This window comes from Contarinia nasturtii, unplaced genomic scaffold, assembly GCF_009176525.2.
Source record: "Contarinia nasturtii isolate CC-2019 unplaced genomic scaffold, AAFC_CNas_1.1 Cnas_scaffold_1037, whole genome shotgun sequence".
Lineage (NCBI taxonomy): Eukaryota > Metazoa > Arthropoda > Insecta > Diptera > Cecidomyiidae > Contarinia > Contarinia nasturtii.
Genome location: NW_022198383.1, coordinates 8447156 through 8462948, shown reverse-complemented (window position 1 = coordinate 8462948; position 15793 = coordinate 8447156). Strand labels below are relative to the sequence as shown.

Genomic DNA, 15793 nt, shown 5'->3' with positions numbered 1-15793 from the left:
ATGTTGCAGTATTATTTGGAGAAAAATAAGAGCTACTCTTTCGCCGCAACGATTCATTTTTTAATGCTTTTTACTCCCAAAATACTATAACTGCTACTAAAGTCTATTGCAAATATGAATTTTATAAATGCCATGAAAGTCCTGCCTCCGACATGTACGGCTATATCTTGGCTATATCTTGTTTGCTATATGGGAAGTTACATAACGAATCGATTTGTACAAGTGGAGGAAACAGTTTATCAGTTGGCTTGGTATAACCTTCGGTTGGATATGCAAAAGGATATGCTCAACTTTCTTGCGTTTGCTCAAATGGATGTTCATATCGAAGGAGTCGCGGGATTTCAGTGCAACTGCGAACTATTCAAAAAAGTATACACATTTCATTCACAACATTTTCACAGTATATTTTTGTGATATTATCTCTTTGTTTATTGTGATATTATCTCTTTGTTTTCTCTCTTTTAGATTGATAATACCACGTGGTCTTACTTTATGCTTTTACGACAATTTCACTAAAAGAATATTTAATGCTAATGGAAAAGTGTCAATTGGGAATATATTTGCAATTTTTTGTTTTGTAAATTTTTCTCCGAAATAATTAAAAAGTTAACCTCTGCATATAATGAATTTTTTTAACGAACGAAAGCCTATAGCTTAAATTTATTATACTTATACTTCTGGCTTCCGAACGTAAATTCACCTGTGCAAACAAAATGTCACATCTATTTCACCTTTCAAATTTCCATGTTTTTCAAGTGTTTCTGTACTTATTGATTGGTGCTTTTGTTTCTCTTAATTAGCTCTGTGAAAAACACGCATTGTTTGCGTGATAACAACATTCCTTAAGTCGAGTAAAGTCGTTTACAAATTTAACTGAATGTGAATCACTTGTTTTGCACACATGGTTCATAAGACATAACAATATCGAACATTTTTAAATATTTATTTTGCAAAGTGCAATGTACATTATTTACAGTGAAAATTTTACACAATTCATCTTGGATTTTATAAATGAATCGATGTTTAAGTAGTACATAAGGTAAGTTATAAACAAAAGGTATACTCAAAATTACTTCAATACTCCGCAATTATTTCCCTGCCATTAATTACATTTGAGTACAATGTCTTATCTTCTTGAACTGCTGTTTCCGTCTTCCAAATTGAGATTTCCAAAATCTAACTCATCAGTTGGGTCTGATTGTTCCCCGCGAGCTGGTAGCGGACTCTCACGCATATCGATAATATATTCAGCCCACCGGGTGCGTCTTTTGTTATAATTCATTAAAATCTTTTTCACTTCTGTAAGCCTTTTGATCAACTTAGGCTGAACGGATGATGCTTTGAGTGTAGCATCTACAATTTCTTGACTATATTTTATCATCGAATCACGTTTCTTCGACGTAATGAGTTTCCTTAAATTACTGTTGACTAGACTACTGCATGTGCTTATAAGATTTCTTAAATAATCGATTTTTTCCATTCTTCCATTGAATTGTGCAAGTACTGTGTCGTGATCGGATGACATTGCATCAATTCCATTTTTGATCCGTTTCACATCGTTCTTGTTCGGTATATTCTGATACCATGCCCAATAATATTCAGCGAATTTCGATTTTTTAGCCTGTGTTAAGTCATACCCAAATGCTGTACAAATCTCATTATATAAAGTTGCTATTTCTTGTGATTGCTGAACTATAACTCCAGAAATTTGATATCGCAAAACGTCTTTCGCGTAATATTCCCCACTAAGCATATCCTCTGGCACTTTTACTAACATGTTTTCCATTACGTCCAACGCTAAGAATGTCGGCACAGCTTCAGTGAATGACGTCCAAATGTTAAAATAATTGGGTGAAATATTTAAAATGAAAGACAAATCCTGTTTTATTTTTTGTTTTGTTGCTTTCGCGTTTTCTTCAAGTTTCTCCACTAATGTGTGGAATGACTGTCCATTGATCAACTGCATGGAAGATAAATGGGAATATTGGTTAAGTAATGTTGACTTAAAACGTTTGACATTTTCTATTGAGTAATTTAAAAACGCACGGGACGCAATGCAAAAAGTATCGAGACTTAATCATTCAAATTAAATGTGCAAAAAAAAATCGAAGCGACCCCAAATTTTCAGAATTATTTTAGACTTATTTAGTTAACTTAATAAAAAGTTTGGAGTAATAACTTACTAATAATTAACTTAAAAAAATAATTCATACCTGAATGCACAGCAAAAGTGAGAAGACTACTAAAGGAGTAACTGGCTTCATTTTTCACTTTTTGATTGATAGTACCTAGTAAATGTGTATACAACTGTACTACAAAAGTGAATGATGGCTTAGTTGATATCTGCACCCTTTTTATACAAAAAATAATCTCTGAATCTTGCGCGTGTGTTTGCCTCATTTAATAAATTCTTTAAAATAAATGATTAGTGGAATTTCTTATAATGACGCAAATGCATTTTCCTGGATATGTTTCATGTGCGCAGAATGATTCAAAGAATCATTTCAGTTTGTTTATCAAATTCCATTTCACAAATGTCTACAAAGGCGACGTCAAACATATGGTTTAATTGATAGTTCACTAGTTGCTTGGCAATTTATTGTAATCCTTTGCTATATAATATTTGATAACAGATGGATGCGAAACTGTTTCAATGCCAAACATCAAACACACTCTCGCTAATACTCTCATATCTCATTGAAATACGTTAAATTCCTTTTTATTATTTTAATTAATATTTATGAATAAAGACGTTCTCTGGAAAATGTTGCTTGGTCATAATTGCAAATAATTTTTGACACACTTTTCATACAAAAGTGTTCCCACGTATGGGAGCTATGGCTGTGTGAAGTAAAAATTTTCACATGTAATTTTTTTCACAAAACTATTAGAACGTGAAGGTTTGAACAAATCTCTCATTTTCTTGTTTTTCAGAACAGTCTGTCAAGAGTCAGGTTTTGAATTTCATAACTCCTCTTTCTCAAATGACACTTCACAGGATACAAATATTGGAATTCGAAAATTTGGATTATTTTCCAAAATTCGAAGGAAATTGACGAAAATCAAATAGTTCAAATTAACGAAGTCCAAGGGAAATTGAGGAAAATTGTACAACAACAATGTGCCCGATTTATTATTTTATATAAAAATAATTTATGACTATTGTGAATTGTTTTATGTAAGTAGCCCATTTTAGTACTCTATATTCATCATTTCGTGTTATTTCTTATTTTTTGAATCCTCCAAAGTTATGCATGTCTTTGTTTATTACATACTTTCAGGCGTTTTCATTATCGAGTTAGTATCATGTAGACCTGAGTTTCCAATCTGCTATCGATATCATTTCAACGTATTATGTATGGACGATAACATTTTTTACGCTTTGTCCATTTGATTTGGTTGTCTGTGAATTTTTCGGAGTGAACATTGAACATTGATAATCATCGATAAAAGTAAAATGTGTCGACTTTGATCACCCAATAAATGATTGGTTCTTGTTATTGGTGAATTTATGGTGACCGATATATCCTCGTTATCTTTCGTCAACCAAAGAAACCGCTATTTCATTCGTACTTGTTCGAGAAAAGTATGACCATGAATACTAGAATCGTGGATTTGGCGGTTGATTGACCACCAGTAAAACCTGTTTTCTTCTGCATACATTTTGCAATCATGCGATTGTGTTTTTTTGCCACACACAAACTCCCGTATGCCGTACGAATGAATATATATATATTCGTGCCTCAACTGTTTCAATAGAGCAAAGTGACATGCGACAAAAATAGTTTCGACAATTTTAAGTGTGCAAAAGAAAACGAACAAACTATGAGACGCGTGATGTACGCTATTCCGCATGGTTGTTCGGAATGTTACGATAGAAATGCCTTTGTTGGCCGAGATTAGATCTCATTTATCTAATCAAAGAATTTTATTGAATTAAAAGACGAAAATCCACAACTCAATTTAAATCTATGGTTGATTAATGGATATAAGTAAGCCAAAAATGTATCGTTAACGCAAAAAAAAAGTTGAGAAACTTATGAATAAAGGTTGGACCGTTGATTTTGTTTTGCTAAATTTGTTTCTCCTCATTTCGAATAAATTAACATCGATGAGCTCAGATGAGCTATTCTGAAAAAAGAGGTTGGCTCATGTTTCTGAATGCTCAACAAAGGATTATCGCACGTTTTACACATCGTGAGGTAATGATTGATCAGTGTGAATTGTGCCGAATCGTCACTGGGCTCGGAGCTGATGTGAATGAAGAAAAAAAAAATAGACGCGACGACCGCGCGAAAGGTTTTCTTTTAAATGTATTTGTCATTTAAGAACCTGGCAGAGAGAAATATGCGTAACAATCTTACAGTGCGCACATACAAATGTATCCGAAAGAAAACGTACGCAACACGCCGAAAGATAAAAACGACACAAACGCTAAATGGTTAAAGTCTGGTTTACTGACTGAATTATCGTTTCTATAGTAGCGTGCGCAGTGCGGTGGATTCTATCTTCTTCGCATATATATACACATATGAAATACACAAGTTATGAGTTGTATCGGCACAAACGCTGATATATGCGTGTGTGTCGTGCATTTGTTAAGTGGTATTCGTTTCATTTTGTAAAAGAAGTTCATTTCTTTGACTTTGCTTGCTTTTCGTTCATTTTTTTCCCTTCTTTTCTTCATCATTCTACATAACAAATCGTGTAGTGACTATTATTTCGGTATGTCCGTCAGTTTGGTTGTGATTTTTGTTTGGTTCGGACGTGTAATCTGTGTGCGCACTGCCTACACTACGTTCTTTCTCTGTTTTATTGTAATCGTTTGTCCAGCAAATAGTGTGATGAAGGCAAAATGATTCTTCATTCGATCAACTCTGAAAATATCGAATATAATTTTCTCATTCGGTTTGTGTCTTGATAGTTTAGACGGCATCAAGTTATTAGTGCATCGTTTGCGATCCAAGCGAATCGATAGAACGAGATAAATAGACAATAAATTGTGTTCGCGTATTGGTGATCTGGTTTAGATGAGGATATTTATCAAACAACCGTCGATTCGCGAGCATTGATCTCGTTGATGCTCCGGCACCATCTCTCTTTCTTTGTGAAAAATTGATTGTGGTCGCCGTTTGAAGAGACGCCACACCGGTGCTCTTTTCTTTATTATTACGTGAGCGTATTTGTTAAGACATTTTAAATTGCCATAACGAATTCATGCAAAATTCATCCATCGCAACCAAATGGTCGTCTCTTTTGTAAATAGCGAAAACATAAAATTACAACATTATCATTGTGACCGCACACAAACTACAAGTCATTACGAATAATCGTATTTTAAATAATGAATTGTTACGCATTGATGACTTGAAAAAGAAGAGAAAAATACGAAATTCGGCAAAAAGAACGGCGCTTAGTTTTGAGTTTTCAATATTCATTTTAAAAATAGGTTTCAAATAACTACAAGGCAAACGTGCGTACATTTTTGACTAGTGATTTATAGCGGTCAAGACGAAACGAAAATGAAAACGATACTCTTTTTTTGTGTGACAATGGTGATTGCTTAAATTCTAAATGAAATTTATTTTTTATGGATATTCATCATCATCATCATCAAAGGAACAATAGCAGTCGACTGTAAATTAAAAAAAAGCATCTCTCTATCAAGTGGAATGGTGAGTTTATTTCAATTTGCCCTTTTTCATCATCAACGATTCCCAAATTTTTCATCATCTCTCGTATATCAACTTTGTCTCAAGTGACTGTCGCTTTGCTCGAGAGTCGCATATTGAATTGATCAAATGTTTGACTGTATTTTCAACTAATTCACTTGATTATAAATTCTATAGTCGTCGACGGCCACATTTGAAAGGGACCAATCCAAAGTAAACAAAAATGTCTTTTTATTATCTTTTCCGTTAAATCAAGAATTTCTAAGAAAAAGAATGTGCAGTTAGTCGTTTCATTTTTTAAATGAAGGGAATGGAAAGAAATGTGCATGGCGAGACATTAAACTATGTTTTCGTTAAAATGTTGCTTATGCTTTTTGTTGCATGCTTAACGACAAATATTTTTAACAAACTGAACGTCGTTTGATAAGTGCCTCATCACGGCTTAAATCCGACTGTGCAGCACATCAAATAGAATCAAAACCACCAGCAACAAGTTGTAAAAAAAAAGTGTTTGCACAGTGTTTTTTTTTTAACCCGCTTCACAGTAGATCATCGACTTATAGATCATTAATATTTCTCTTCGTTTTTGCTATGCACACAGAGGTTTCAGTTCATTTACATCTCTCTTGTGCATAATCTGTTTCACCGCAAACCATGCCTTTGATATTACGACAATGAAAACAAACTATCTAATTTAATTAACGCAAATTCATAAGATCAACATGCTAAGTAAACAACGAACGGCCAATGGAATAGAAATGGAACTCTTTCTGAAAAATGAACTGTAAAATACGAAATGAAATAATTTTGTGTGAATCGTGCAGATGTGCCCGTGGTTAATGCTTATGCATGCCATACAGGGTGCACCAGAAGTTGAATTCACAAGAATTTCACGAACTGATTGATGAACACATCTTTTATGTGGGCTCTTTGGTTTGCGGTTCGTCAATAAAATGTTAATTCCGAAGAAATATCCCTAATCATTGAAGACCAAGAATTTAAAATGTTCTTAATCATGTTGATTTATCCAAATCGACTGGTTTTTTCATATTAAATTCGAATGTTTTTTGAAATGTCAAACTTCTGCTACGCACTGTATATATTGTTAGCTCGAATGTAACAGAATTGAAATACCAGAAAATTTATGTTAAAATATTTTAAGTGGCTCAGGCATTTTTAGTGATATTTTACGATCAATATGTTCCGAAAAAACATATGTGCATTATCCATTGTGCATTCTTTCTCCATTCGTCTTCTTTTCCATCCAACAAAAAGACATGCACACACACATACAATTTGTATGTGAAAATGCATTTTGTTTTTACAAACAAGAAATTTAAATTTTCTTCTTGTGCTCATGCTATGTTACTCGTAACGCATATGTGGCTAAAGATGCGAAGAAAAACAAGGAATAAGTTACGTTTTTATTGTAATTTCGAATGAGACCATTTTTCAAAATCGGCACGTTCTCAAATGGTCAAAGGTCAATGAAGCGATGACAAATCGGAAATCGCTCACTTAAAGTTATAATTATTTCATTAACACTTGGGGAAAATCCACCGCAAAGAAATTAATTGCGAATTATTTGGTTGTTGCGTGTTCAAATAAAACTGAATTACATGTTATCAGCAATGATATCATTTGATCACGATATTTTCTAGTGTTTCATTCCCCACGGTAATGACTTTTACAATAAGCATTTTGACAATGATTGTAGTGTGCTGTTATAACCGAACAAATGCTGTGATGCCGAAAATGTTTGCACACACGTACGTGACGCACACGTAAAATATTACTTGGCATACAAGGTTCAATGTTTGGATTACTTGTTTTTTAGATAAATAATCGCACTCACACGTCTTTGTCTGCGTTTACAGGCCTGGGCATAGTATACGTTGACTTAACGATGCAGCCAAAGATGAAAAAAAAGAACAAAAAAAAATGCTTTAATCAAGTCTCACGAATTCTCAATTCGCGTAATTATTGTGATATTTACAATGAAAGATACAAATGAAGTTTTTTTTACTCATTTCTTTCTGCGTCGTCAAACGCAAATGTTGAATGAGTAAGAATGAGATAAAAAAGTGTTAGATTTCCCATAACAATAACACAGTAAATTAGATGCAAACTTTAAACTGTCTTATGCGCACAGTTGTGAATTGACCTTGAATCGAAATAGTATGGTAAATACGATGTGACGGGCATACAAGTGCAACGCCTGAAAAGCAGCTCAATGAATTTTTGTTCGGCATCAAAACACACATACGATACACTAATGATGCGACATTATGCTGATAAGCATTAGAGTAATTTTCAACAAATTCATTATGGCATTAAGCGTCAATTAGTACCACAATAGTATAGAATTCGGTTGAATCGTTGCAAATGTGGTTTTTAGCTGTAGACTCATTTGGGCACGCGACAAATGCGATTCGTCGAAATGTCAGAGGTTTCGATTCGAACGTGCTTCGAAATTGAACAAATACACTATTTTTAGCACATTACACAGAGAGTATCGAGCATCTAAAAAGAGCGTTCGCATTAAAATTAAATTCAGCTTACCTTCACCTCCTACATTGCCGGAGACAATCTATTTTGTCATTTCTAACCATAAGCAATTCATTCATAACGAATCTTTCCGTTTGTCTCATCAATAAATCACATGTGAAATGTTTATATCGTGTTTTCCGTTCATTCATTCAATTGTACCGAACCGATTTTCGACACGGAATGATAAGCGATTTAAACACATTCACTCAACTAGCCATTCAAGAGCGTCGTTCTTTTATTATTTTGAAATCAACATGACGATTATCATCAACTGAAGGTGCTTATCTTAAACGGTGTCTCATACTTTGTTTGTACACCAAAAATGGCCAATTTACCCAATTACTTTCGATGCGCGCTTATTAAGAATGATATACACTTTTATACGAACACAATAAGAAGCATTTGCTCAGTTTTTCATTCCATTTTGCGTCTTTTGAAATTGAGTCTGTGTTTTTGCTCTTTGCTTTATGATGCATTTTATTTGCAAACAGAATTTTAATGTGCTCCGTGTTATTAAGTTTAATTTCTAATATAATCTTGAGTATTTCGCGAAATAATTAACGGTGCTAACCGCAAATTTCAAATGAATTTGTATGTTTGTATTGCAATTGCAATAAAATTATCTGTATAGAAAAACACGCATTGTGGCATGTTTGAAGTGTGCGACCCAAGTGCCCCTGTTTGCAGAATTCATTGCAATAAAGACACCAATTTAAGCGCGAAAATAGATTTATTCGATTGTGTATAATATACAAATGCAGGCATTTTAATTCATCCATACAAAATCATTGTTCATAATTCATTTTTTTCTGCCGTAATTAAATTGAATGTTCTTCGTTGATTAAATCAACGGCTGACTACACTCACAAAACTATTTCTGCTTTCGTATTGCGTACAAATAACATCGTAAATGTTAATGAAATAAGATTTATGGTTGTTATCTGATTGGTTGAAAATATTCTGGTTATGTTAAGGCTACAAATCGAGCCGACAATTTCATGGACGATTTTAATTTTGTCTGATCGTCATTCGGAAAATCGTTTCCAAATAGATGACACTGGTTTCGATATAGTTGTAAAATCATACAGTGTACTTCCGGATAAAGAAGGATATTTGATGTGAGGAACTGAAAAGACGCAACTCATTTTTGGAAGTCTAAAAATAAATGTTTGTGATTGCGACAAACCGAAAAATAGTTCATTTCACTCATGTAATCGAAAATTTGAACGAAAAAACATTTAGACGAGTATCATTTGTACATTCTTTCGGGCGATAAGTGTTTATCATGAAACAAGCATTTCCGCAGTATCAGTCGCGATATTAAATAATGGTTTCACAAATGGTTATCATAAACTTGAACGAAATGTCTTGTATTTTGTAGTTAACCTGCAATTTTCTTGAATGAATTCATTTCGACATCGTTCTGCTGACATTCCAAATTACGGATGCGCTCGTTAATATGGTGTCATGTCGCATGCGGTGATTCAAAACATTTCTTTAGCTGAATTGGTTTTGTTCATTTGTATGGAATTCATTTAAATGAAGTGCACATTTAACCAATTGGTCATTCGATTTGCATTTTCTATTTAGGTTCCTCTTGCATTGCAATTAATCTTTTACTTTAAATTTTAAGATTGTGTTATTCGTTTTTGCATTTCTATTGACAATCGTTAATTTAAAGAAAAACAATAATTTAAAATCGAACATATTAATTAACCAGATGCACATTTCAATTTACAGATATTTGAGTTGAATTCACTATTAATTTGCCATCGATTGCGTTCATTCAGTTTCTCAAGATGATGCAGTGGTTTAGCTTCAGTGATTATCATCACATCCATAAAATGACATCAAGAAAAAGCACCGTATTCATGTTCTTTGGCATTATTATTGGGCTGTGTTTCGGCATTCTGTTTAAGAACTACCGAGCCTTAGAATTAGTGAAAAAATGTAGTCTACGACCAAATACGGGTAACAATTTACTTTTCATAAATTACAAACTTAAAATACATTTGCGTAAACCGAGTGTAACATACATTTTTCTTATAGGTCCCTTAGAAGTAATAAATTTGCAGCAAAGCGACACGGTGACATCGTCACAAAGTAATTTAGTATTTGTTGGTGTAATGACTGCTAAAGAATTTTTAAGCGATCGTGCCACCGCGGTGTATGATACATGGGGAAAAGAGGTGCCAGGCCGTTTGGCATTTTTTAGCTCAGAAGGATCTTATTCAGAACGACTGCCGGTTATTGCCCTAAAAGGAGTGGACGATCGCTATCCACCGCAGAAGAAATCATTTCGAATGTTGTATTTTATGTACGAACATTATATTGATAGATTTGAATGGTTTGCCAGAGCCGACGATGATGTTTATATCAATACCGAAAAACTGGAGAAATTTTTACGATCCATTGACAGCACAAAACCACAGTTTATTGGTAAGAATGGGCATTTATGTCTTTTGCATTTCGATTTCATTAATTTATCTGCAACTTGCGTAGGACAAGCTGGTCGCGGTAATTCGGAGGAGTTCGGCTTATTGTCGCTGGAATTTGACGAGAATTTCTGTATGGGCGGACCTGGTGTAATAATGAGTCGCGAAACATTGAGACGAGTGGCCCCACACATTCCGACTTGCCTTAAAAACTTGTACAGCACACACGAAGATGTTGAAGTTGGGCGGTGTGTGCAAAAATTTGCCGGTATACCGTGCACTTGGAATTATGAGGTTTGTTTGCTTTGTGTGATTTTAGTCATTGATGGAAAATTCATGTGCCATGGCACATGCGCAACGATGATGAAATTGAGATAGAGTGAAGTTTGAATGTGTTACCTCCTCTCTTTCACAAGTTTAATCTCAAATTCAATCTTTAATCATTTCCCACATGCAACACACACCCAAATGCGTGAATTTTCAGTTAACTGCTGACTAATGCTGTATTTTTCGACGGTGATTTTATTTTGCATTTACAATTTGTCTTCTCTTTTTTTTCCAGATGCAATCAATTCTTCGTCACAATTCAAGTGGTGCAAATGCATTCACTGGCAATTTAAAAACGAAAGAAATCCATAATGCAATCACACTTCATCCTCTCAAACGGCCACCTCTCATGTATCGTTTGCATAGTTATCTCCAAGGTCTTCGTGCACAGCAATTGCGTCAAGAGACACTATCTCTGCACCGCGACATAGCAATGATGAAAACGATTTTACTATCCAAATCGGAAGATAATGAAATCGATTTTTCGATGAAATTTGAAGGTTCTGATTTATCCATATTCCCATCGAATGAACCGGATGATGTAAATTTTCTCGGCGATCATGATGTGTTGAGTACAAAACCACATTTAAATAAGGCAAAATCAAGCACCAGAGAAGAGTTATTGACATGGAATTTCATAGCTCGAAGCTTATATTCGGCCGAACAAACAAATCCGAAGAAAAAACTTGATTCGTCATTGAGAGAAGGATTAGACGATGTAATTGTCGAAGTTATGGACTATATAAATAATTTTTCACGGCAAAGAGGGCGTGTAATCGATTTCAAAGAACTATTGTATGGATATAATCGATTGAATTCGTTGTATGGACAGGATTTGGTGTTGGATTTACTATTGATTTACAGAAAATATCGCGGCAAAAAGATGACGGTGCCGGTTCGTCGTCATTTATACCTACAAAGAGCCTTCACTGATTGCTTCGTCAGAGAATTAAAACCAGACAACATCTTTACCGAACAAATGGAAACGACGAGTAAGTACATCAGCAATTCTATTTTATTTTTAATCAAGAATTTTATTTTAATTTTCGGGACTTTTCCTTACAGAATTTGGTAATCTGACGTCAATGCTGTCATTCAAAATGAAAAACATCTGGCAATCAAGTGTTAATCGAATATCGGATACAATTGCTATGTCGCTGAACAATACAGTGCAAAATAATCAAACGAAAACGTCACGAAGGAATCGAATTGATCAAATCAAGCCAACGATTGTATTTGTATTACCATTGGCCGGTCGTTTACAAACGTTCCAACGATTTCTACGAAATTATGACCGTGTTTGTTTGCAACATCCCGATACACAAACTGAATTGCTCGTTGTACTATTCAACGAAATGCATTCGGATGTGAGACCATTTTATGATGAAATTGATCAACTTAAAACGAAATACACGACATCCGTGATAAATCACGTCACAATTAAAGGGAATTTTTCTCGTGGAATTGCTTTGAATCGAGCCATACATTCCGAACACATTCATTCGAACGACATTATATTTTTTATAGATGTCGACATCACATTCAAACGAATGTCCATCGAACGCATTCGTCTAAATACAAAATTAAACAAACAAGTTTATATGCCGATTGTTTTCAGCGAATATAATCCGTCGGTTTGGTCCGACGCTAATTATGATAGTTCATCCGAGTTTGAGGAAAATGAATCGCTCAATTTGAACGATAATCGTGGATATTTTCGAGAATTTGGATATGGTATTTGTGCCATTTTTAAAGCAGACATTTTACATCCCGATATAAATGGATTCAATGATGACATCACCGGTTGGGGCTTGGAAGATGTCAAATTTTTGGAAAAACTTGTTAAATTGCAACCAGCACCAATCACATCATTTTTGAACGGACCAAATTCAAATTCAAGCATTGTGCCATTATCATTAAGTATATTCCGTTCACCCGATCCAACGTTGGTGCATATTTATCATGATATTTATTGTGATAAAGCGCTCAGCGAATCGCAGTATACCATGTGTTTGGGAACAAAGGCCAACACACTCGGCAGTTTCAAGCACATTGAATCCATTTTCATGAATAATAAGAGCATAATCGATTTTATGCGGTCGTCAACCACCAGTTAGATAAGAATAGAAAGAGGAAGGAAGAAGAAAGACATTGGAAATGTAGTAGTAATAGTAGTTTTAGTAAACTGAATCGATTTTAGTTTTCGAACATGTGTGATATTCGATATTTTTTTTTTTTGTAAAGAATTTAGTCGCGTTAATTTAAGAACAAACACATTTCATGTGCGATGTTGTAACTGAATCTCTGTGCTAAGCTTCATTTGGTCATATAATGTTACTCATTATTATTTAAAAGGCACTAAAATTGTTTTAATTGATAGTAAAGTACACACTCACACGCAACGCCACTGAGAAATACCTCATTAATTTAGTTTGAAATAATAATAAAGTCCAATGAATTGAGTTTAAAAATAAAGTGCGTATGTTTCTTTATTCTGTGTTTCTTGTAGAAAAATCACTTCGAAAAAATATATTTTGTATTTAAATGCGAGCAGCTTAGGGCTTCAAAACATTTGAACCGACAACGAATAAATGTTCATTTAGAAGTGAACGATGCTGCGAATGCTCTTCCCTTCATGCATGACATGGAATGCTTCGTTGATTTCGTTCAACTGATAGTTGTGCGTGATGAATTCGTCGATCAATAGGTCCTTCTTGAGGTAAGCATCGACCAATTTTGGCACACTTTCACAGCTCTTCCATCCACCGAATGCAGTACCTTTCCAAACGCGACCAGTCACTAGTTGGAATGGTCGCGTGCTGACCGTGAAAATGAGAATGGTTCAGTAAGTATGAAAATGTGAACAAAGTCGTGACTTTACCTAATTTCAGCGCCAGCTGGTGCAACACCGACTATAACCGAAACCCCCCAGCCTTTGTGAGTTGCTTCCTGATAAAAAAGATCAAAGATTATCAACAAAGTTCTATCACAATGTGAGAATAAACAAAGTAACAAAGTGAAAAAAGCACTTACAAGAGCAGCACGCATTGTGGCAACGTTTCCGATACACTCGAAGGAATAATCAACACCACCATCGGTCTTATCAACTAGAACTTGTTGAATTGACTTATCGAAATCTTTCGGATTCAAGAATTCAGTGCACCCAAATGGTTTGGCCATTTCGAACTTATCTGGATTGATGTCGATGCCAATAATACGACTGGCTCCGGCTTTTTTACATCCCAATACAACGGCCAATCCAACGGCACCCAAACCAAACACAGCACAAGTACTACCTGCTTCAACCTAAATCATGTATTATCAAAAAAAAAAAAACGATTTTCAATATTCATTTTAAAAAATTTCGACAATTTCTTTGTAAAGCTACTCGATTGTAATCGTCGAATGTTAGATAAGATATGTTGCAAGCGAGTGTATGATAAGAATGTTGATAATATACCTTGGCCGTATTCAATGCGGCACCATAGCCAGTTGAAATTCCACAACCCAAAAGACAAACTTTATCCAATGGTGCTGATTCATTGACTTTGGTGAGCGAAATTGCTGCAACAACGGTGTATTCAGAGAATGTTGATGTTCCCATAAAATGAAACAAACTCTTTCCTTTGCAAGTGAAACGAGATGTACCGTCTGACAAACGAAACAAAATTAAATTGGAGTGAAAAAAAATCTCTCTCTTGAGAAGAGGGAAGAACTTATCTTTTGTCATCAATACCTGGCATCACTCCTTGACCTTGAGTTTCACGAATACGTTGGCACAAATTGGTCTTTGGGCTCAAACAGAATTTGCAAGTTTTGCATTGTGGAACGTATAATGGAATAACATGATCGCCTGGTGAAAAATCAGTGACACCATCGCCAACACTTTCAACAATTCCACCGCCTAAATAATCAAACGAAAATAAACAAAAACATATACGTATGACGTATGTTGTTTGTTACTAGTGCTTATGAAATTAGATAGAAAAATCAGTTATCATTATGTTCACTTCACCTTCGTGACCTAATACAACAGGAAAAACACCTTCTGAATCAAAACCGCCCAATGTGTATGCGTCCGTGTGACAAACACCGGTTGCAAGAATTTTGACACGAACTTCACCAGCCATTGGTGGTGCAACCTGGATTGTTTCAATCGACAATGGCTCCTTAGCTGCCCAGGCAACGGCCGCTTTACATTCAATAACCTTTTGGGTAGGAAAAATAGATTCCTCGATAAGATAGGACCATGTATGATAAGAATGATGTCTTTTATTCATAATGGAAAATTTTATAGTTTGAAATCCAATTGGAATTTATTTCTTTGACAAATCAAAGAAATTCTAATTATCACGGAAATTGAATCATATAAAATCGAAAAATGATGAATAAATGATTAACGTACCTTTCCTGCGGTGGCCATTATAAATAATAAAAATCAATTAAAATAAAATTACACGAAAAGAAAGTGTGAGAATTTCAACTATCGAAAACAGCCGGAGATAGACTAAGCAATTGACAAGAAATGTAGTTTTAACGACACATTTTATCCCTATCGGAAGCACTGAAATGTTTTTCCCAACAACAATCATATTTAGCTTTCAAACCTTATCATTCACGTTGATTATTGTATAAAAAATTTCAAACAATCACGTTCATGGTTTTTCTAAGGCTATTCATTTTGAAAAATTCTTGTCTTTTTCCGTCGTTTTTTCCCGTTCCTTAAATACAAAAAAATCACATATTTTAACTCCGTACATTCTTTTGTTTACATCAAATGACGATGTTGAACCCTGCGCGCGTACAATG

General features: G+C 34.6%; 3 protein-coding genes across 4 annotated transcripts; 1 reads left to right on the top strand and 2 right to left on the bottom strand.

Moving 5' to 3' along the window:
* Positions 1 to 924: 924 nt before the first annotated feature.
* On the bottom strand, positions 925 to 2316 carry LOC116344358. The gene is made up of 2 exons (XM_031772853.1): positions 2214 to 2316; positions 925 to 1960 (listed from the first exon to the last, which is right to left on the bottom strand). The coding sequence occupies exons 1-2, from the start codon at positions 2262 to 2264 to the stop codon at positions 1127 to 1129; spliced, it is 885 nt and encodes a 294-aa protein (XP_031628713.1). The 5' UTR covers positions 2265 to 2316; the 3' UTR covers positions 925 to 1126.
* A 2431-nt stretch (positions 2317 to 4747) lies between these two features.
* Positions 4748 to 13459, top strand: LOC116343865 (chondroitin sulfate synthase 1). 2 transcript variants are annotated; one of them, XM_031772146.1, is made up of 7 exons: positions 4748 to 5173; positions 5450 to 5675; positions 9963 to 10193; positions 10272 to 10661; positions 10725 to 10951; positions 11220 to 11976; positions 12050 to 13459. In XM_031772146.1, exons 3-7 carry the CDS (start codon positions 10022 to 10024, stop codon positions 13099 to 13101), a joined length of 2598 nt encoding a protein of 865 aa, XP_031628006.1. In that variant the 5' UTR covers positions 4748 to 5173; positions 5450 to 5675; positions 9963 to 10021; the 3' UTR covers positions 13102 to 13459. The 2 variants fall into 2 exon arrangements, with proteins under 2 accessions (XP_031628006.1, XP_031628007.1); XM_031772147.1 differs by lacking the exons at positions 4748 to 5173; positions 5450 to 5675 and adding an exon at positions 5867 to 5885.
* Positions 13443 to 15500, bottom strand: LOC116343866 (alcohol dehydrogenase class-3). Its single transcript, XM_031772148.1, has 7 exons — positions 15390 to 15500; positions 15000 to 15192; positions 14721 to 14888; positions 14445 to 14635; positions 14018 to 14290; positions 13866 to 13933; positions 13443 to 13803 (listed from the first exon to the last, which is right to left on the bottom strand). Exons 1-7 carry the CDS (start codon positions 15405 to 15407, stop codon positions 13584 to 13586), a joined length of 1131 nt encoding a protein of 376 aa, XP_031628008.1. The 5' UTR covers positions 15408 to 15500; the 3' UTR covers positions 13443 to 13583.
* Between the last annotated feature and the right edge of the window lie 293 nt (positions 15501 to 15793).

Coding starts and splice junctions, on each gene's coding strand:
- LOC116344358 (XM_031772853.1), bottom strand. CDS start 2,264: ATGAAGCCAGTTACTCCTTTAGTAGTCTTCTCACTTTTGCTGTGCATT. Junction 1,961..2,213: donor CACTTTTGCTGTGCATTCAG/GTATGAATTATT, acceptor TCTTCCATGCAG/TTGATCAATGGACAGTCATT.
- LOC116343865 (XM_031772146.1), top strand. CDS start 10,022: ATGATGCAGTGGTTTAGCTTCAGTGATTATCATCACATCCATAAAATG. Junction 10,194..10,271: donor TAGTCTACGACCAAATACGG/GTAACAATTTAC, acceptor TTTTTCTTATAG/GTCCCTTAGAAGTAATAAAT. Junction 11,977..12,049: donor CGAACAAATGGAAACGACGA/GTAAGTACATCA, acceptor TTTTCCTTACAG/AATTTGGTAATCTGACGTCA.
- LOC116343866 (XM_031772148.1), bottom strand. Junction 14,291..14,444: donor CCGCATTGAATACGGCCAAG/GTATATTATCAA, acceptor TACATGATTTAG/GTTGAAGCAGGTAGTACTTG. Junction 13,804..13,865: donor CCAGCTGGCGCTGAAATTAG/GTAAAGTCACGA, acceptor TTTCACGGTCAG/CACGCGACCATTCCAACTAG.